Source organism: Misgurnus anguillicaudatus, chromosome 5, assembly GCF_027580225.2.
Source record: "Misgurnus anguillicaudatus chromosome 5, ASM2758022v2, whole genome shotgun sequence".
Lineage (NCBI taxonomy): Eukaryota > Metazoa > Chordata > Actinopteri > Cypriniformes > Cobitidae > Misgurnus > Misgurnus anguillicaudatus.
In genome coordinates, this window is record NC_073341.2 from 11,821,901 (window position 1) to 11,845,780 (window position 23,880).

The 23,880-nt window shown below is 35.7% G+C and overlaps 1 protein-coding gene across 5 annotated transcripts in view; it reads left to right on the forward strand.

The window, feature by feature from the left end:
* Positions 1-15,484, forward strand: part of cabin1 (calcineurin binding protein 1) — a 121,169-nt gene extending 105,685 nt beyond the window's left edge. For all 5 annotated transcript variants that reach the window (XM_073867552.1, XM_073867549.1, XM_073867550.1 and 2 more), the window contains 4 exons: positions 6,569-6,851; positions 10,610-10,765; positions 13,136-13,323; positions 13,426-15,484. In XM_073867552.1, coding sequence (XP_073723653.1) covers positions 6,569-6,851; positions 10,610-10,765; positions 13,136-13,323; positions 13,426-13,569 — 771 coding nt within the window. In that variant the 3' untranslated portion in view covers positions 13,570-15,484. The remainder of the gene's footprint in view (positions 1-6,568; positions 6,852-10,609; positions 10,766-13,135; positions 13,324-13,425) is intronic.
* Positions 15,485-23,880: the final 8,396 nt, after the last annotated feature.

The following is a 23,880-nucleotide window of genomic DNA, read 5'->3' on the forward strand; positions in this document are numbered from 1 at the left end:
GCCATCACAACGGTACAATCATAAGCCGCTTTTATAAACCAGGGCGATTTATGAGAAACCCAGTAGTTTTAGTCTGGTAAAGTCTCAGTTATTTGATTGCTGGAGCAATATGAATTTATAGGCGAATGTTATGTAAGGGATAATGCATAGGCAGCAGGTTGTTAAATGATGGGAAACATCTCATTTTTGGATCAACTATTCCTTTAAGCACTAGACTCCACCATTAACTCAGCCCTTCATGAAGTTTATGCGCAGCATCCGTCCTGTTTTAAACCTCTGTAATTCCTCAATTGCTGTAATTGCTGAAGGTCCATTAACGTGTCTGGAGTTCATTAACTTGCCGTCAGTGAGTTGTCTGTCTCTCTGTGCTGTCTGCTGCTCTTCACCGGTTATAGAGATTTTCCTCACTCGCTCCCTTTCTGCAGGTGCGAGTAAATTAGAGTTCATTTAGGGCTATGGGGGGGGGGGGTTGAAGAGAGCTGTCGTTGTTTTGAGGGTTTCTGAATGTTTTTGCTTGGTGTTTGAGTCATAGTGCGGCTTTTAGAGCACAGGTGAGAAAAAAGAGACGGAGAAATGAGAGAGGATGAGGAAAAGGGCAAATATATCTCGCTTTTGTGGTAGGTTTGCGTTTTTTTATTTGGGTGTGTGCAGGTTTGCCTGAAAGGGTTAATTTTTATCAATGTAAATATACTATAATGCGTCAAAAACTGACTTTTTAGGTGAGAAAACTTTAGGTGTTCCTTACCAGTGTTGGGCAAATGACAGAAAATTAGCAATTAGTTACAGTTACTGGTTACTTCTAAAAGTAATTAAATTATTGTACCAGTTACTGTATATCAAAAGTAATTAGTTACTTGGGAAAGTAACTTTTAAGTTACTTTTATGTCTGCTTTTTAAACTTATTTATTGTAATAGGTAGGACGTCCCCTTTAATATGAATGTAAACAAATGGTAAATGGACTGCATAGTAAATGGATCTGACTTTTCTTTGTAAGCTTCAATTTTTTTTCTTTACTTACATTGAACGGGTAAGTCCAAGGAGGCTTCCATGTCGTTCCGCCGTATTGTTAAACTATAATAGCACAGAGGGACAAAAAGCACTAGCCTACCAACATGTTTCCACAATGCATTTTTTGTTCAGAACACGTGAACTAGCTGAAACGGACAAGGAGATCAGTGATTACATAACGGCTACCGTAGTTGCATCACGCATTTGGAAAGGGGAGGCGCTAGAGAACACTATTCGTTTGAATGCAAAATACAATTTCACCACTGGATGGGAGAAAATCCTACTTATTGCCCCTTTAACTGGTAAACATAAACTTAGGGCTGTCACGATTATGAAATTTGGTTCATTGCCTAATAAATTGTGACGATTATGATGATTAATTGTCTGTTTTATTGCTTTGATATTTAATTCTCACAATTTTTTTGTATTTTTTTTTTTTGCAAGGTTTACCTGGCAGTAAATATTAATAGACATAACACATATTTAAAAGTAATTATTTAATGAATACATCTTTCAAAAACTGAAAATTCTTCATAAGAAATAAACATAATAAGTATATTATTTTAAAAATAAAAATGCAATCAAAATAAACCTGCCTCCATTGTAATGAATTGAAGACACAAATGTCCGACCATGGTCGCCGCCATGTTACGTAAAAAACGTCAGTTTGTAGCCAAGGCATGCGCAGAAGGAATCATCCATGGAGCCAGAAGCGGAGCCGCGGTATCAACTTCCGCCCAAACGCTTGCGCGACTAATTCAACCACGCCAATCATAACGACAAGCCCCGTTTCTATAGCATCAAATTACTAGCTAAAATGAAATTTATCACAAAAATAAACACATATATCAGCGTGATAACTACTTGAAAGGACCAAACCCATCTTTTGGAAAGTTTTATTGGAAGTGTAAATATTATTTTTATTTAGAGCATAATCCTATTCGTTTGAAAGGAGTGGGTGGGGTTTATGACTTGTACTGCAGCCAGCCACCAGGGAGCGATCAAAGAGCCAGCGGCTTTACTTTTTAAGACTTATGAGGCACACCCGATTAGTACTGGACCACATGTCTATAGTGGCTGCAAAAAAATCTATTCCTTACAGGACCTTAGGGGGCGTGCACACCAAAGCTTTTACGCCCGCAGCCGGCACATGTTTTCAATTGTTTCCAAAGGAAGCTTGGCGTTTTTCAAATAAGCCAGCAGCTAGCGGTTTTCTTGCTCCCATTTTACAAGTAAGACAGGTTGTAAGATTACCAGTAATTTACCGGTAAGCGCTATGTGTGAACGAAAAATATAGGAATACCGGCATTTAGAACGGACGACGTCAGACCGCTCTGACAGCTTCAGATCAATCATAATGTTTTAATACAGATGACGCGTTTGCCCCCGCACTTTTTTACGGATGTTTCCACACACAAGCTGCTTGAAAGTCGAGCACATCTGAAGTTTACGTCCACATTTCTTCACCAAAGTTGTTTAAAACAGCTTACCACATACTTGCCGAATTGCCGACGTCCTTAGCACGCTCTCTGTGAAGCCTAAAGTGCAAACAGTACTGTTGTTTACAATGCATTTTCGGTTTGACGTCGCCTCATGCAGTGTTGTTTGGTCATGAGCAACTTTGCGACTGTCAGAGTTGACCACAGACGTAAAAACAACAAAATACGGACTGTGGATATGAACGATGTGGATTGTTTACAAATACAACACTGAGCTCAACGCGCGCCACAGGTACTTCCGCTTTCTCAACGAATTTACCGGTATTTTGATACTGATGTGTGAATGATGTCTTACTGGTAAAAAGACGGAATGTCACTGCATGTGTGAACAGCACATTTTTGTATTTACTGGTAAATTCATTCTGGTAAATTCATGGTAATTTACCAGAATTATTGTGTGAAAGAGGCTAATGTCAGTTCTTACACCGCTGACCAATCACAGTGGAGGAGGGGCGGGGCATTACCACAGCAACCAACCGGCTCACAGCTAAAGTATCACGTATCTTGTTACACTGTCAGTTAAGGAGTGCCATCTGATACTGTCTCATTTATACAGGCGATGCAGCTCCCCCTTGTGTTTTTAAGAGAGATGTGCAATCATTGCGGTGATCTGAAATCATCTCTTAAGGTCAAACAATCGCGATGAGACGATTATTTAATCTTTGTGTCAGCCCTACATAAACGCCTTATAAAAAAAGCCATGACGGCCATAGTTTTTCTAAATGCGATATTGGTTAAATTAAGCATCAGTATTGCTTTTGCTAATACTTGGGGTTTTAGTTGGGCAAAAAATACCTGAGGCATATTTAGAGATATGCATATTATTGCCTCTTTTGCACTGGCATAATAAACAACCAACCAGAACCTCATTGTAAACACTGCTCCCATTTTCTCCGAAAATTTAGACATCTACACTGTAAATAAATCGTTGTTTCACTTAAATTTTAAGTTTAATAAACATGAATTTACAATTTGTAAAGTTGTAATAACTTAAACTAATTCAACTTTATTTTTATAATTTATAGCAACTCCTCAATAGTCAGAAAAGTTTTAATTAATTATAAATTCAAATTATTTTCAAACTTTAAAATGTTATTGCAACAATTAATTTTTGTACTTTGTACCATTGTAAATTCATAATTAATTTATAGAAGATCTTTCAACTATCAGACATACTCAAACTAATTTTCCTTATTTCTTTCTTTGACGTTCCGTCAGTTTTATTATTGAGAACAATACTTACGTTAACTATTTATGGTACATTGTTGAAAGCATTGGTAAATATTTTTAGGCTCATTTACTTTTCGTTAATCTGTGTGTTCGAAATCGTATAATCACCATTCCAAGCAATTTGTCATCGGCTTTCTCTACAAAATTGCTTCCAAATGAAATGTGAAGTCTGTTTACTTGTGATTACAACATTTACTCTTATATGCAAATTGCAGATCACAGTGGGATTTCTGTGTGCTAAAATCAAATGTGAAACAAGGCTGCATTAACACATCACTTTGTTTTCTAGTACGCTTTTGCCGACAGCATGTTAAGAGGTTAACGCATGGTACTACGCGCACATACATACATAAGCACACGTGGCTGAACGCATCATATTGGGTTATTTAGCTTCTGGTATGTTACAGCACGCATTACCTAGTCAGTGTGTTTCCATAGTAACAGGTTTGTGCCAACCCACGTCCTGTACTTCACACAGCATAACTTATCACACGTCTAAGTGAATCTTACCATTAAATTACACCGTAACCATTCATATAGGCTACCGCAGCACTAGTTTAAGGCTGACCTCTACTTTAGTGGGACCATTTGGCCCTCTAGTGGTCAAAAGGTGGATGTTGAAAGCAAAAATTATTTAGCTTATTGGCAAGGAGACATGAGATGAATATTTGAATAGTCAGTATAATCATCTCGAGAGTAGCTCAATTGGTAGAGCATTGTGTTAGCAATGCAAAAAGCCATGGGTTCGATCCCCACATTGCATGATTGATAAACACGATCTTTGCTTATGTATATTAACTCTATTAAGCTCATATTTTTTAAATTAGCGATTGCAACCAAACCACCAGAATATCATATTAATTTAGGGCTTGTCTCTTTTAGTTTGGGACACTATACGATCACCCACTGATGCCCTAGCAACCACTCAGAAAGCCATAGCAACCACATAGAAGTGTATTACTTCTTATCAATAAAAACCTTTAACCAAACCCCATCTACAGCAGTTTTGAAAGACAGACAAAGTAAAGCTTTGAGCGCGTAGTCGTTTGATCAGCGATTGGCTGTGGTTCGGATATGTTGCTATGGCAACAGCTGCTTCTGTTGTCATGTAGTTTGTTTGTGTCCCCGAGAGCATCTCTCAGGATCCAGAGTGATGTTTAGTTTGCTTTTCATATCGTGCATACACTGATACTCATGATTTGGGGGTTTTGACAGCAAGACGAACCACACACATTTGCAGGTAGGCCTCGTAGATGCAGGTGATTGGACGATCGGGTTTCTAGCATGAGCTTTTGATTGGCTAATTGCCTTAAAGATATGTTTCCTGCTCTCCCATAGGTTGTTTTTAGTGGTGTTATCATTTTTCTGCTGGTTATAATGGTTAAAATAATGCTGGTTGATGGCCGAGAGATTTATTTTATAATGTGTTGTAAGTTATTTACTGGCTTAGATTTTTTTTGCTGTGATTTAGGGGAAAATATGAAAGGTTTTGCAGAATGGATTTAAGATTATTGAAATGTGTCAAATAGAGCTAAGAGTATTACCAGTATTACCAATTCCCCCTTATTCATAACCTTTGTGAATGATGGACATTTTAGTTTTAAAGACTACTATGTTGATGTCTACTAGATGGTGCACAAGCCATCAGTGTCACAATCTTATTTCAGATTTAATTTTTCCAAAAACGTCTTACATTGCATTCAAGCTGTACATTTTTGTCAGTATCCGTGTTCCCTGCGATTCGAAACCATGACCTTTATGATGCTACTGCAATGCTCAACCAATTGAGAAAAAAGATTCAAAAGCTGTCATTGGCTATGTTTACATGCACAAAATTTTGTCAATCCGACTGAATTTAATCCGATTTCAGGATACGACAATACAGTTTACATGCACCCTAAATATTTCAATCTGATTAAAATGTTTGTTTACTTGTACATTCTGTATAATCTGAACCAAGATGTCCGCAACATCCAGGATTGCCAGATTCATGTATCAAAACCAGCCCAATGGACATTCAAAACTAGCCCAAAAGCATGCCAAAGACTATTCACAGTCCAAATATCAATAACTAATGAACGAAACCCTTTGAGCTTTTACTCGCAGAAAAAAATCAACTCGTGGAAACCGTTTAAAAGTAGCACAAATCTGAACTCCGCAAAAAAGCAGAGGACTTGGCAACACAGCGCACAACATTTCTCTTCGAGTTTACGTACTTAGTGTTGCGATGCCCTTTCAAAAAGTACAACTTTATACCTAAAGGGTGCTTATTAGTACCCCTTAAGGCAGTGGTTCTCAAACTTTTTCAGCGTGCGGCCCCCCCTTGTGTCCAGTGCATTTCTTTGCGGCCCCCCCAAAGAAAATTTATGACAAATTTGTGCTAAAATGTAACATTTTTATGAAACAAACATATAAAATGATTAAAAGTAGTGCTGTTGGTTAGTAGCCTTATATTTGTTTGGTTTAATTACACAGAATTCATGATAAATTAATGTATTTTATAAAATATCATAAAACTTGGGCCCCCCTGGCACCATCTCGTGGCCCCCAGTTTGAGAACCACTGCCTTAAGGCACAAATTAAAATACCTTAAAGAAACATATATTGGCACCTCAAAGGTACATAACTATACCTAAATTGTACATATTAGGACCTTTTTAAACGGTACCGTCTCAGTGACAGCTTTTATAAAAAAAATTCTGACAGTGTACATTGAGGTTTTTTCTTTCCATCCTTCCTTCTTTGAGCCCTCACGCTTTCAGTCATGCAATTTTATCATTTTTAAGAAAGAAGATATCTACCCATGACACTGTTTTTTTTTCTCTTTCAGAGTTCCAGTGATGCACCCACCACGCCAAAGTTTAGTAAAGACCAGCGAGATATCTTCTTCCCGGCATCGTTCTCAACACCGTGCCTTCACACGCACACGTACTCCGTATCAAACCAGGACGGAGAGGCCAAGCTGAGCAAGACCCCTCGGCCACTTCAGACCCAGACCCACAGCACTCCGACACAAATCCACTGCCCGCCCACAAGCCAACCCGACCAATCACAGCAGCGGAAGACGCCCAGCCAGCCAATAGCAAGCATGGCGTTCTTGCCCCACACAGCAGGTATTGCACCCACACTGAAATTAGGCTTCCTTTGCACTTTCTCCTGATTTTATATTATACTGCTACAGATACCTTTTTCGGTCTTTGAGGCAGGCTTCATTTTTACTTAAATTTCTTTTAGGCATGAAACAAAAGCACCATTGACTTCCATAGAAGGAAAAATACTACTATGAAGCAAATGGTGTTAAAAAGAAAGATTTGGTTGCAAACATTCACCAAAATATCTTCCTTTGGGTTCAGCAGAACAAAGAATTTATTACAGGTTTTCAATGAGTAAAACAGATTTTTCATTTTTGGGTGAACTTTCCCTTTAAGAACTTCCACCGTGCTGCCAGCAGAGGGCGCGTGTGTTCAGCTTGACACTTCATGTAACCACTTCCTGTTGATGATAAACATACAGCTGTAACTTCAGTCAAAGTTTTAATATTTATAGATCCAGCTGTCTCACTTCCGTCTAGATGAACCCATAAATTGCCCTTTTTTCTGTGCGTTTGGCATGTTTTCATTTAAACTCATGTGTGCTGTGCTCCATGCTCAGTTGCTAAGGAAACAAGGATGAAGAGATACAGAGTAGATGATTGTGTTAAGCAAAAGATGGTGTGTGTGTTTGTGCATCTGTCCTTAAGAGGCCAATTGAAAGGCCGTAATCAGATTTGTGCGGTCAACCCTCTGACTAAAATTCAATCACAGGTTTTCCTGTATTATAGCTTGTAGGAAATTCATTTCGCCTACACGGGTGGTTATGTTCAATGACATTAGCGGTAAACATGCAGTGCTGAACAAAAAACACTCATACGCTCACACCTAGACTGCTTTTCATTAGATTACATTTTCGCATTTGCCAGATGCTTTAATTATTTAAGACATACATTTTCATCACTATGGGTGTTCCCTGGGATCGAACCTATAACCCTTGCCCTGCTAACACAGTGCTAACCAGTTGAGCTTCCTATGCTCCAACCCATACGATTGTTTTGGTTGTTTTTCCATTCCCCAAATATGACCAACAGATGCGTTTACTGAATTAGCACCTCTTAATATACTTAATATATATTAGTTTATGAAATTATATTTTGCTGTGAAGACAATGTGTTGAGATATTAATTTCAATTTAATTGTATTTTATTACACTATTAAGGCATTTAGGACAAATAACGTACCCATATATTTATTATATAATATAGGAGATACCAAATTGCCCAAAACGGTGTATGGATTTTTTATATACGGGTGATTCTCACGAAAACTTGGTTTTAAAAATGCCAAGCATGAAAATGTAAAAATTGCTTAAATTTACTTTATTTCCCACCAGACATTGAAAAACAAAGTCTGGAGTAAATGGGAACATTAATTTAAAAACTTTTACTTATCATTTAACACTTTTTGTAACATAATTTAAAAAATAAGTCCTAAAAAATCTCATTACCGCAACAGTCAGAAAACATCAACACTGACATTTTTTCAAAATGACATGACAAACCTGAAAGAACATAATTTGGAGATTCTGCACATGCATTTAAAATCAAAGTATTATGCTTCTATTAATTAAATTAACATTTAATAAGCATCTGTTGCGGTAATGATAATCAAAATGTCGTGTAAGCATTCTGACAAGACAATATTTCAAATTAACTGTAAAAAAATGATCTTACCTGGTATCCATCTTGAAGTAACTGGTCCATGTGCCTGGTCACTCAAAATCAAACTTTATTAAAATTCTGTATGTGTGCTTAAACTGTTCTCAAAAAGTGTTGCGGAGGATGAGAACATCAGGCATGGACACATCATTTTCCTAATTTTCTTTATTATTATTATACATGAATATTCAGTAAATATTTTTTCTGTCATCTAAAGTAGTCTAGCAAAACATCCATTTATTTTTTTTTCTTAATATTTTTGTGTTAATTTGATTAAATTACAACATAACGCATGTTCAAACACAGCTGGACACATTGTGGTAATGAGAATTTCAGCAGAAAATGAGATAAAATTTCCAATTATAAATTCTTATGTTGAAATCACACATTGTGCAAGTTGAAACACAGTATTGTGTTAATTCTGATGCTTTTTAATGTTACTATATTACACATTTTAAAGCTAAAATCATTAGTGCCGTGGTGTTTCAATGGTTTTGTGAGAATCACCCATATACATAATAATTACACACAGCACAAACTCATATGTTATGCAAAAAATTACTTTTATTTCGTCTAGATTATTTTTATTTTATCTAGATTAATCTATGCCCAGCTCTAATTATATGTGATATAAAACACAGCATACAAAACAGTCACAGTACGTAAAATATTCCAAGTGTACTGAGGTCAAACGATCAATTTTTATGAAGAAAAGATGCACAAGTGATTACAATCCGCTGTAAATATCAGATCTGGTGTACTGTTTTAAAAACTGTCACCAGAAGAAGTGATGATACGTCATCTTTATTTGTTGAAAAGCATTTGCTCTCGTGTGTCTCGTGACCGATTACATCATTACGTTAGCTAAGAATGTGAAGCGCTATTGGCTGTCGTGACCGACTGCGTCATGCCTTACCCCTCGTTTAGACAGCCAGCGACGTTATCGCTGTGTGTCGCTCGTCTCTTTCAATGAGACGTTTCTAAATCTGCTTGTCATAAACAAATGAGTACCGTCCACTCCAATAACTGACAAGAGAAGGATGACGTGAACTCCACTGCTTCGTTCTCATTGGTAGTCGCTCCTGACATTTGCATAAAGTTAAACTTTTCTTAACTTTCTCGCGTCGCTGGCCAACGGTCCATTTCGCTCGTGTCGCCGGAAGTCGCCCGGTTTCCATTGAAATGAATGAGATTGCGTCGCTCTGCTACTGCTGGTCGCTGGCTGTCTGAATGGGGCGTTAATGTTCAGGTTTATGTTTGAATGAGACCTGACTGTGTGCGTTGCATTCATGAATTTCTTCATATAAAGTGATCGTATGGCTTTCAGTTCACAAGATTTGCAACGCAAATTGCTTGTAATGTGTTTAAACTAGTGTGTTTTTTGGTGAATTTATGCAAATATATACTTGGGCTTTTAAGCACCTAATCTGACAGCAAAAAACTTCACACGTAACCACAGGTTGTATAAGCTTCTGGCCACTAGAGGGCACTAATCGCTTAGACGCACATTTACGTCATATTATGGTGCTTGCACAAACTACCTATTAGGTTGTTATTTATAATGACTGATGGGATAGATACAGTCAGCATAACTTATTTATTGTAGATTCAATAATGCTGTTATTTTCACAACCTCATTAATGTCCTTCCTTAGCAACAGTGCATTTCACATACAATACTGATTTATGATAATGTAATGATGAGATTAGGAGCATTAAAGTTTGATGTCACATTGATTTCAATTTTGGAATGAGTCAGTCAATATATATCAAGATATCAAGGTTAAATTTTCACTGAATGTTCTTTACATTATGTAATATGACAGTGGCTGTAACAAGTACAATGCTGGTGTTTGTGGGTGTTTGGTGTGAGTTTGCTAGGCTCTTCTGGTAATAGTGCCAGGCATTTGTTGTCTGTTATCATCAAACAGATCTAAATTTGAAAAGCACAAGTTGTTTTGTACAGCAATATTGTTTCTCTCCTCGAGAAACTGCACGTTATTCATGTCCACAAGATATGTATCTTGATATGTATCACCTTCACATCGTGCATTAAAATCCTTTAATGCACAGCTGGCCTAAATGAAGTTTATAAATGAAGTCTGTTGTGTTTGGTTTGTAGAAGAGAAAGAGGAGCCGGTTACAGAGGGTTTGCTGTATCGCCAGCAGGAGTCTCACCTGTGTCAGCAGATGAAGATGGCAGCTGTCTCTCAGATTCACAGTACACAGGAGTGGGCCGTTCTTGAGCCTCCATCCTGCTCGACCCAAAACAGCACAGGTAAAATCTCATGAGATTTCAATGTGTTCAATATAGCGCTCTCTGAAACCTGTTGGTTTGACCAAAATCTTTTATTTTCATTTTAAAAGCTTTGTCAAGCATCTCTAAAATATTATAAAGCTGAAATCCACAACTTTTGCCTCTCTATAGCCATCTCTGTTTAAAACATTAACTTGCAAGCTACTTGCTGAGCTATTATCTTAAGTTGAAAAATGCACGTAGCCTCTTATGGAACGGCTGAAATTCCACAAGGGGGCGTATTTGTTCCTCAGACGTTGCGCAATAAACGTGACATCCGAATATATTCATTATAAATCGTGAATGAAAAGTGAGATTCGAACGAATGTCCGTTAGTGAACTAATTGTATACAGTATTTACATCGGAATTCGGTCAGAAACGTCAAGATTGTGAGACATATGCAGCTGCCCCGAGAATTTCCGGGTTTTTCTTGTATCACCTCCCACCTCTACAACGGCTGCACAGGTGCACCGGAACAATCCCTCCCAAAATGCACCAAACCCTCATCCACAAAGACGTGAAACCCACCGAGTGGCCAGGGGCGCCCACCGACACGCCCACACAAAAATCGCTGCAAAAGACGCACTCCAACAGGTTTTATCGTAGTTTTTGCCAACTCCATTGACTTGTATTAGATGTGCTGTGAGGTACGGTATTACTCCGCGCCGGGAACTTTGTTTCTATTCTTGCAGGCAAAGGCGGATTAGCGCCACCAACTGGGCTGGAGTGTCTATTATTCAAGCTCTAAGCGGAAGAATGTACGGGTGTGAGGCGTTTGGAAAAATAGGTCCACAAGTTAACAACGAATGCTAAAACACCTGTTGGAGGGCATCTTTTGCGGCGATTTTTGTGTGAGCATATCGGTGAGCGCCCCTGACCACTCGGTGAGTTTCACGTCTTTGTGGACGGAAGTTTGGTGCATTTTGGGAAGGATTGTTCCGGTGCACCTATAAACCCATTGTAAAGGTGGGAGGTGAAACACAAACACCCGAAAATTTTCGGGGCAGCCGGATATGTCGAAATTTTAGACCGTTCAAAACCGTTCTATTTCACCATAAACAATCTGAAAACAGGGCTTTAAGTGTAAAATACCGAACTTGTCCTTTAAGACAGATATGACGTCACTACCTGTGAGAAAACTGATAATTATTCAAGTCCCATGTAAACGCAGTTGTCTGCATAGCTGGTTTATTGATTTGCATGTAAACGCATGAAAACAGTTTTCTATAATAATCAGATTTTTGATAGTTATCCGCTTATTCTGTGCATGTAAACGTACTCAATAATTTGCGTCATTTACAGGCCATTCACAAATTAAGGATAGAGAAGTGGCGAAATGTCTGTAGTTACGTGTCGAGATGCACTTGTGCGTTAGGGGATTTTTTTTTTTTAACTGATACTTTTAATCGCTCATAACTTTTTACCTTCGTTAACCGGTCATTATGAGCATCCCTATTTGCAAGTCAATTCAACCTACTATTTTAAGTTTTGTCTTGTCATAAGTTTTGTTTTTAAAAAATTAACTTAATTTGATAAGTTAAAGGTGCAGTGTGTAAATTTTTGCGGCATCTAGTGGTGAGGTTGCGAATTGCAACCAACGGCTCAGTTCACTGCTCATCCCTCGCTTTTGAAACACATAGAGAAGCTACTGTAGTCGCCACCAGACAAACATGTCATCGTCGGAGACAATTTAGTAAAAGATTTGTCCGTTAAGGGCTTCTGTAGAAAAATGGTGGCACAAAATGGCAACTTCCATGTAAGGGGACCCTCGGTGTATGTAGATAAAAAGGATCGTTCTTATGTAATAAACATATAACGGTTCATTACGAAAGGTCTTTATGCACCCCTGATAATATAGTTTTGTATATTATTTAGCATTTCTGTCAAGAGATCCTTCTAAAAAATTGCACACTGCACCTTTAAAAAAAACAACATATATTGATTTGATATGTTTTTTTACAGTGCAAGATTGTTTTCGAGTCTTATTGCTCTTAATAACTCAATAAACCAAAATGTCAGACGCGCATGTGGATGGACACACATCTTTGTATAGATCAAGTATTTAGAACAGTACACCTCTTAGAAAACAAACAAATAACTATAATTATTTTATATTCATGAAAACCTCAACATTTATACTTTTTTTTGCCTTTAGCTCAAAATTAGACCATGCGCATATCGACTAATTTAGACAGCACGGGTCACTTTTTTTTAAAGTGTTTCCAGACTTTTGACTGGTAGCGTATATACTGTTTACATATACTGAATGTGCCCGCTGGGGCCGTTAAATGCTACTCAAATATATCAGAGATTGATATGTCTAAAATAACTCACTGCTTTGCTTTCTACAGAAAGTGCAGATCAGTCCAAGCAGGGTGATGCTAGTCGTATCCGTTCCAGAATTCCACCCAACATGCCCAAGCTGGTCATCCCCTCCACCGTCACTAAATTCCCCCCAGAGATAACGGTCACGCCCCCCACGCCCACCCTACTCTCCCCGAAAGGTAGCATTTCTGAGGAGACCAAACAGAAACTCAAGGTTTGTAATTGGTGTGGCCAAATATTTGACTTGTGATAGTCATATGTGATTTTTCTCTTTACCGCTTCACTCATTTCGTTCTTGTTTTTTTTTTCTTTTCAGAATGTGATTTTGTCCTCTCAGTCGGCAGCTAATGTGAAGAAAGACACTCTCGCTCAACCTGCTTTGGAAGTGCAAGAAACCTCCAGTCAGGAATCTTCTCTGGAAAGTGAATCGGATGAGGAAGACGACTACATGGACATTTGAACTCTAATCGCTGCTGCGGAGCTCACCTTTCTTCTTCGTGTAGCCGCAGCTATCCAACGCCGTTTTCTCCGCTGAATGCACGTTTTCAGCAAAAGGGCTTTTTCCTACCCCGGCACTTGTGTCTTTTGTGTTTCGCTCCTCTGCTGCTAAAAGCATGGATTGAGTTTGTGTCGTTCTGTTGTGTACGATCCTGTAAAAAGTGCCATTTTTACTGCAGTGACACTCGAAGCGAACCCCGACAAGTGGGTTTCTTAGTGCCACATCCATTACAGTCTTGTACTGAAGCATAAATGATATAATACAGACGGTTCGTTTAATGCAATTTACTCGCTAAGAGTTTTTGGGGCATTCAATTTTTGCGGAACATCACAAAGTTGTTTACAGATTTAATAGGAAATCTATTTCGCTTGACATTTCGGTCAGCGCCGTTGTGTAAAATAAACAGGATGCATATCATTAGTTTCAATCTTAACGATAAAACTCCCCTCGGGAAGTCAGCATGCAAATGTTTTTTACAACCACGTGGACACGTAGGTCTATTTTTCTGTGTGATGTTTTCGGAGCTGTGCTGCCTCCATGTATAGCACGCCTGGGGCATTTGTGTTACTGTTCATTCTCTATAAGATACGAAGATTCTTCTTAAGATATTTTTGAAGATTTCCATTTATTTTTTGATTGTTATTATTATTGCTGTTGGTTGTAAAAACAAATATCGAAGACCTGATTTTGGGGTTCTTAGTGAAGCCACTAAGCTTTCCAGTGCAAACTTGTAGTCTTGTTGTATTTGTATTACTGTTAATGTCTTATTTGTCCTACACTTTAAAAAATGCTGGGGGGGTTTCAACCCAGCGTTGGATCCAAAAGGGACGAGCCTCGCAGTCGAGTTTGAGTTAAAACAACACAGCATTTTGGGTTGCATAGGTTGAATTACAACGCAATGTGCTGGATTTGTTTCATTTTGACCCAATGCTGGGTTGAAAATAACCCAGCATTTTTAAGAGTGTTTCCATTTGAGGAAGGGAACGCATGCTAGCCCTGCCACCAGCACTGAAAATGTGTAACTTATTCATTTCACACTTCAAATATGAATGTGATCCCACCAAGAACCATTGCAATTTATTTTCCATTTCTGAATATTACGGTTGTAGACTCCATGTGCACTCCAAAAAAAAATCATTTAACCTATGCTGGGTTGTTTTAACCCATTGTTGGGTCCAATATAAGCATTTTCTGGGTTTGTCCTTTTGTGGCCCAATGCTTGGTTGAAAACAATCCAGCGTTTTTATGGAAAGTTGAAGAGACCCACACATGGTGCTGATATATGTCCTAGTTTCTTATTTTGTCTATGAACAGTTAACTATTAAAAAGTGCCCAGATTGTATTAGTGATCTTGATTTAGTTAAAAACGGCAGAAGCACTGATTTATATTTAGAGCATTAAATCAAATTCAGATGTCATTTGCTAAAGGTCCTGGTAGCGTTTCTCAGACAGATCTGTTTTTTTGGAGGAGGTTAATCATTTCTAACAAAGAAAATTTAGACGGAAGAATGTTTTTACCGAATGTTTTCTACTTTAGATGGATGGATAAATAGCCACCAGTATTTTTTTGAGTGCAGAGTTTTTCAATATAAGAAGTGTTTAGATGCAATGAGCGTGGCTGACCAAACTACCTGTAAAGAGAAAGAGATGTTTCTATTTTTCCTCTTTGTAAAATATTGTTTTGTTTCTTGCTGTTTTGTATGCCGTCTCTATGCTTGTTATGAATGTAACATAGCAGAAGTGGATATTTGGCTCCAAGATCTTTGGGGTTATTACTGTGCTCAGGCTATTTTTCTGAGAAGGATGAGATTTCTGAATTTCTGACTTGCTGCATTGATATCACAAAACCAAAAATACACTTCAACTTTTTACCTGATCTCTGTATTTTTTTTATAAATGCTTTATTGATGCTTATAATGTTGTCATATGAAATATAATACATATAACATTTTAAAAAAGATATAAGCTGGACATATCAGGGGATTTTCTGGTTTTGATGTTTTTTTATGATTTCCAGGTCAAGGAAATCTTTTCATGCTCATTTCATTTTATTTATTAACTCATTCCCCGCAAGCCATTTTTTTAAAAGTTGCCCGCCAGCATTTTTTGTGATTTACACAAAAGTTTCACAAAATGCCTTCCAGGAAAAAAATTAAAAATATATAAACATACAAATATATCAAATAAAAGAGCAAGGCCCGGTTGCATAAAGCACCTTAAGTTTTTTCCTTAAGTGTGACACTTAAGGGGTAAATTCCCCTTAACTTCTGTAAGATAATAATTAAAGAGTTTTGCATATAATCCCTTAAACGGTTCTCTTAGGTAAGGGTAATCTTTAAGTGTTTTAAGACAGTGACCCCGGTTTGTTGTTATAAAATACTATCGTTGCCATGGAGACACAACAGAAAAAACTTAAGGGTTTTTCTGCAACACCCTTAAGTTAAAAGGAAACAACTTAAGGGAAAATTACACTTAAGGTGCTTTATGCAACCGGGCCCAGACCCTCGACTTTCAAACAAACAAACAACATAAAAAAAACGTTTCATCCTATCTGTATTTTTTTCCTCTGCTTAAATATGGGTATTTTTCTTTAAAAATATTTTTAACAAAAAGCTGAAATAATTGCATTTTTGTGAAGGAATTTTGTTAGATATCAGATTCAGAGTCTAAAATTAGTAAATTATGTTTTGGCTTCAGTTTTTTTATAAATTGGGTAAGTGCGGCATCTAGTGGATAATCGCGGTATTGCAGATTAACAAAATACTTCAGAAACACGTTTTTTATGCTTAATTGACAAGATAACTGCTGCATAACTGCTGTGAGATAACTTGTCAATGGCGGGGAAAGAGTTAAGCTAAAAATTGCTATTTGAATTTCTATAAAATTAATCAAATATATATATAAAATATCCTTAAGTCCAGCAATGAAGATTATTAAAAAAAATTATAAAAATAAGTTCTTCAAAAAGTGTGCAAACAATAATAGCACAAAATTGCTTGTATTTAAAGACTTGTATTTTTAACTTAAAAAACATAATTTTAACTATTTTATTTTAAAAATACACGTATAGGGACGTTAAATATTATAGAGATTTTTACAATAGAATATAGGGTAATTCACTCCTTTTACTTGAAATTTTATTTTACTAGGGGTGTAACAACATTTTGCGATACACTATAAAACCTGTCCGGTGTAGATTCTGAATTGCAGTGGCGGTATTATGCACAACTTTTCCATGTACGTACATTACGGCTATTTGATCAAGTCCTTATCAATCTAAAATCCCAGTTTGAGTCGTTTATATCATGCATTTGAAAAAGCAACACTCGTCAAACATAATCATTATATATTCTTTATTATCATGAAAATACCTGAAAAGTTTTGAAGAACAGAAATATAAGTATGTTTATACATTTACTGGAGCTGCCTGTGACATCTGCTGTTGCGCATATTGAGTTTCTGCACGAGAGCGCCATCTGGCTTTTGAATGTAGCGGCATTTTACCGTAATTCATTGAGAAGCATAGCAAGCAACGTTTTGCTAAATCTAATACAGTTTTTTACTGTATACATGACCCTGGACCCAAGTCATATGCAGTGTTGGGGAAAGTTATTTTTAAAAGTAATGCATTAAAATATTAAGTTACTCCCCAAAAAACTAACTAATTGCGTTACGTAGTTACTTTTCATGAAGAGGTAATGCTTACGTTACTTTTGCGTAACTTTTTCTTGCTTGGCTAAGGCTTGATCTCTTTCAGGCCTTGTAGGTGTCAAGCTCTGGCCTGCTATCTCCGTTTCTGACTCAAACTGTTCCCGCTCAGGTGCACAGAGTGCGTAATTCTATGTTAATACGTTCAGTTTAATTTAGTACATTATTTAATTTTTAAATTAATTAAACTGAAAAGTAGCTCATATTACTTTTTTAAAAAAGTAACTCAAATATTAATGTGTAAATTTATAAAGTAATGCGTTAGAACTAATATTATTACGTAATGCACGTTTGTAATGCGTTACCCCCATCAGTGGTCATAAGGGTCAATTTTTTTAATTGAGATTTATACATCACCTGAAAGCTGAATAAATAAGCTTTTCATTGATGTTTGGTTTGTTAGGATAGGACAATATTAGGCTAAGATACAGTTATTGTATAAAAATCTGGAATCTGATGGTGCAAGTCACCTTATAAGATTAGCAGCACATATTACTAATGATAAAGTTTTGATATATTTATGGAAGGAAAGTAACAAAATATTTTCCTGGAACATGATCTTTACTTCAATATCCTAATGCAAAGGTCTCCAAGCATTTTGTGAGCAAGGGCTACCACAATGGATAAAACAATTCAGAGGGCTACTCAAAACCTTTTTATTTTACTTGTTTTTTAACATACATAAAAGAAGGCAAGCTAATATAAAAATATGTAATAAATAAATATTAAAATTGAGGGTATTAATAGAATGTGGCTTACCGGGCAACCTGTAGGAGACCACTGTCCTAATGAGTTTTGGCCTAAGAAAATGCATCATTTTGACCCATACAATGTATTTCTGGCTATTGCTACAAATATACCCCAGTGACTTATGACTGGTTTTGTGGTCCCAGGTCACACATTAGAATTAACCAATTAACAAGTTTTTACTGTAACATGTTTAATTTTGTTAAAATTCTGATTATTTTTAACAGATCACATTTTAAAAGGACACATACAGCAGAATTGTATAGAAAGTTATAAAACACAACTCAATACAAAAATAGACGCAATGACATCACATCCTCTTGCACAGCTCGTGTCTTCCTGAAACCCTGTTGGGTAGAAGACCACCCCGTCTCTTTAGCCAGTCCATGTTAAAGGGAGGGTCTGGATTGGTGTGAAGCCCTCAGCCTTGAGGAAGACCATTAAGACCCATTAGCAGCTCCCAGAGGTTTCTTATGAAGTGCTGCCAATATGTCATTTACTCTCTTTGTCAGGCACACTACACTGAGGGTTTGTTTTCTTACATATAGGACCAAATGTGTTTCAGATCTTTCTTTTAGGGGATGTGGGGGGCAGGAGGTGATTGTTTGCCTCCTGTGTATTTGTTGTCTCCACCCAGCCCAATGCTTATGAGGTATAACAGACCTTTGTACTTTGATCCAAATCAGTATGTCGTTCTGGTAGTTATATTGTGTGCAGGTAATGCATGCAGTGTCATCGTTCGAACCGCTACAATTGCCTTTAGTTAAGGTTAGTGAATCAATCATAGAAATGTCCAGCCCTAGGAAAAAATATAATATATTTGAATGTACTAAAACTATACTTAAATACCAGCAAGTGCATTTGTAGTGCATTATTTTTGTGCTAAATAAGTTATACACTACAAATGTTTATTAAAAACTATAAATTAACCTCATCAGTACCTTTACTGTTAAAGATTGGATCAACTTAAAAATGTACTTTAATTGGTAACACTTAAAAAATTGTATTTAAAAAAAACTTATTTTGTTAAGTGTTACCAATAGAAATTATACAATTTTTCACTTTTTACTAGGGCTGTGAAAAGATTAATCGCGAATAATCGCATACAAAATAAAGGTTTGTGTTTGCATAATATATTTGCATTTGTATTGTGTTTAATTATTATGAATATATATAAACACACACATACATTTAAGATATTTAAGAAACATGTTATTTATGTATATATTTTTTATTTATATATAAAATAAATAAATCTAAATCTAAATATATATATATATATATATAGATTAATCTCATACAAAATAAAAGTAATTTTTTGCATAATATATGAGTTTGTGCTGTGTGTAAATATTAAAGACACACACACATACATATATATACATTTAAGAAATGTTTTATTTATATATCATTTTTATAATATAGAATATATACAAATATAAATTAATATATATACACATGTAAATGTTTCTTGAATACATACATGAATGTGTGTGTATTTATATATACATAATAATTACACACAGCACAAACTCATATATTATGCAAAAACAAACTTTTATTTTGCATGAGATTAATTTAGATTAATCTATGCCCAGCACTAATATATATATATATATAAATGTAAATGTTTCTTAAATACATACATGCAAGTGTGTGTATTTGTATATTCAAAATAATTACACACAGTGCACACACATATATTATGCAAAAACAAACTTTTATTTTGTATGCGATTAATCCCGATTCATCTTTTTACAGCCCTACTTTTTACAGTGTAGTGCATAAAATTTACTAGCGTACTTAAAGTATATTTTTGTGCACTTTTTTCACCTGCAAGCCTGAAAATGTCATTAAAATAAATAACATCTTGAAATTTCTGCTTTTATGAGAATGAAAGAATATCACAAATAAAGAATAGAAAGAAAGAATATCACAATTTTGATATGATATTAGAAAATATATAAAAATCCTAAAAAACACATGGGATGTCAATAGTTGATTTAAAAATTTTTAGAACACTAAGACCTGAAATATTTTATGAACTAAAAATTGCACCTTGTGTTTCACAGTTTAAAAAAATCTCAACCGATGATCACAAACAACTAAAAGATTTATTCATGCTAATGTATTGTCATGCATTTATATTTATTTCATTTATTGACTCTAGCTTGACCTTCAAGATTCAAGATTTTTATTTGCCACATGCACAGTTATAAGCAACTCACAATAACAATACAAGATCAAACATTTCAAACTAAACTATAACACAGTTGTGACTCAAAAAGCCAAAAAATTAAATAAAAAAGGGGAAAACTCAAATTGTTCCTGCATTGAACTTCTGCGTTGCACAGAAAATAAGGTACACTGAAAAAAAAATGATTCATTCAATTTACTAAATTTTTTTAGGTAAGTGGTCGCAATCAATTTATTTAAGCTACATTTAAACAAGATTAGTAAAGTAAAATAAAATAAAAAACTTTTGTTTAAATGTAGCTTAAACAACCACTTACCCTAAAAAATTGAGCAAATTGAACGAATAATTTCTTTCAGTGTACAAACGCTATCACTGGGACCTAATATGTACCATTTAGGTAGAGATATGTTTATAATTGGTACCTTTCAGGTACTAATATGCCCCCTGCAGGTACAAAGGTTTACTTTATGAAAGGGTACCGCCCCACAGCTTTTATATCTTTCTTTCAGAGACTCTTTCAAAAGACATTTATAAAGATTTAAGGCACACGCTGACTGCAATATTGCACACATAACGTACCCAAAAGAGTCCCCCAGTTTAACAGGCACCCAGTTTATACGCAGTCTTCCTCAATGTCCCCCTGATGGCCTGTACCTGAGCACTTAAAGTGGCCAGTTAGAGCATCAAAAGGGAAAATTGCATGGCTAATGCCAGGGAAAGGTGTGAGATTTCTCGTCGGCCCATGGCGGGGGGGCACTTTATAGACCCCACAGCCGTCTGATCCCAGCCCCGAGCCCCTGTGTATTGGCAGCTGTTAAGCTATTGAGTGAGGATGCGTCCACACAAGGCACAGCAAATGGCAGAGGTGGCCAACACCTCCCGACTGCTGCGTCTGCGATAACTAATGGATCCAGAGATGAGAGTCGAGTCGGTCTGTCGAAGACGAATGGATTTTAAGAGATGCTAAACATCTGAATGGGTGCCTGCATGGCCAAAACAAAGCATTTCCTGTATTAAACGTCCTGCACTGAGGAATATCTGAGGAAGCGGGACATAGAGGATGTCATTTCAAATTAATTTTCTTTTTTTGCCTCATAAAAGAGCAAATGTGGTGCTCTTGGCCATGACATTGCCGCTTCCTCCTCCATGGTCTCACACGAACCGTCACTCGGCCCCAAAGCCAAACTGGTTTCAGATCAGCTGCTCTTCGGAGACCAAACACATGAAGCTCAGCGTGAGTGAATCGTGTCTCAGCGGGACCCCCTTGATCCCTGTGGGGTCTACAGTAGGAAACCTCCTGTAACGTTTAGATACGACACTTGGCCTAACCATACGCTTCCTCTAAAGAGCGGCCACGTGTTTTCAGTTACACATTAATGATGTTTTAACCTGATCAAAGGGGATATGGATTATTTTATGATGCCTTTTACAGATTCGGAGGGTTAAGAAAAAGTCAATGAAGTGGGGTTTGACCTTTTGAGATGAGTTCTCGTGCCGTGAGTCAGATCTGATGATGGATACTTAATGACACCGAAGAAGAGACATTTAAAGCCCGTAGAAACAGGCAACAAAACTCATCTAATGTGTCTGTGTTTTAGGTGTATAAGCACCTCTATAGTGTTAATAAGATAGTGATCCCACGTCTCACGTGGCTGACCTTAAAATAGAGGCTGGTGTCCGATTCAACGACTGACTTGTTTCAAATGACAGCGTAGGCAAACATCTTCACACACTATAGCTTGTGTTAAACTCATTTCATTTACTGGATCTGCATTTCTCACTCATATTTACATTGCTACCTGTCTGACTTTTAGTCATCGTGAGGCCATATTTCTTTCCGTTAGATTAGTCTGAATTTCACATGGTCACAAATATGCACTTGGAAATGTCATTATGGAAACGTATAGGGGCGGTTTAATGGACAGAGCTTATCCTAGTCCCAGACTAAAATAGATTTAAAACACCTTGCTCTGACAAAACATATATCAGTGCCATTGTTTTGTCTCAAGATGCACACCATGTTTTTTGTAAGGTTTGTTTGTAAAAACTACTTAAATGTCCTAAAATAACTAAGGCTAGTCTTGAATTAATCTAAACCCTGTCAACCCTTATGGCAAAAAATACATTTCTCTGGCCCAAAATATATTTTCAATATATGCTAAATACATTTTGTAGAAAGTAATGCTCAATTGAATATATTTTTGAGTTAGGAAATATATTTAGTTTGAACCTTCATATATCAACATATATTTCAAAATGTATTTCAAGGCCAAGCAAATACATTTCAAATTTTACATCCCATATGGCAAAAATGTATTTTTTGCCTAAATATATTTACAATTTATGCGTAATACAAGCTAATTTTATAAACTATATTTTTGAAAGTATATTTCATTTTAACCTTTGTTAAACTGTTATATTTATAGGTTCGTAACAAAGTTTTTGTTCCAGTACTACATGATTATATTTCCTTGGATTGAAATATTTGTAATGCTTTAAATGTATTTAGTTCAATTTGTTTTAAATATACAAACAATTACAAAAAAAATCTGTGAAAAATATATTTTTGTAAACATATTCTAAAATATATTCAAGGCCATTATTTGTATATTTATAAATATATTTTAAAACATTTTTTGATTAATCTAAACCCTGTCCACCCTTATGGCAAAAAATAAATTTCTCTGGCCAAAAATATATTTTCAATATATGCTAAATACATTTTGTAGAAAGTAAAGCTCAATAAAATATATTTTTGAATTTGGAAATATATTTAGTTTGAACCTTCATATATCAGCATATATTTCAAAATGTATTTCAAGGGCAAGCAAATACATTTCTAATTTTACATCCCATATGGCAAAAATGTATTTTTTGCCTAAATATATTTAAAATTTATGCTAAATACAAGCTAATTTTATAAACTATATTTTTGAAGTTGAAAGTATATTTAATTTTAACCTTTGTAAAACTGTTTGTTTACAGGTTCGTAACATAAAGTTTTTCTTCCAGGGCGACGTGATTATATTTCCCTGGATTTAAATATTTGGAGGGCTAAATAAATTTTAATGCTTTAAAATGTATTTAGTTTAATTTTTTTAATATACAAAAAAATGACAAAAAAAATCTGTGAAAATATATTTTTGTAAACATATTCCAAAATATATTCAAGGCCATTATTTGTATATTTTTAAATATATTTTAAAACATATTTTTTAATTAATCTAAACCCTGTCCACCCTTATGGCAAAAAATACATTTCTCTGGCCAAAATATATTTTCAATATATGCTAAATACATTTTGTAGAAAGTAATGCTCAATTGAATATATTTTTGAGTTAGGAAATATATTTAGTTTGAACCTTCATATATCAGCATATATTTCAAAATGTATTTCAAGGGCAAGCAATACATTTTAATTTTACATCCCATATGGCAAAAGTTAATTTTTTTTGCCTAAATATTTTTAAATTTATGTCTAATACAAAGTAATTTTATAAAGTATATTTTTGAAGTTGAAACTATATTTAATTTTAATCTTTGTAAAACTGTTATGTTTACAGGTTCGTAACATAAACAAAGTTTTTCTTCCAGCGCTACATGATTATATTTCCTTGGAT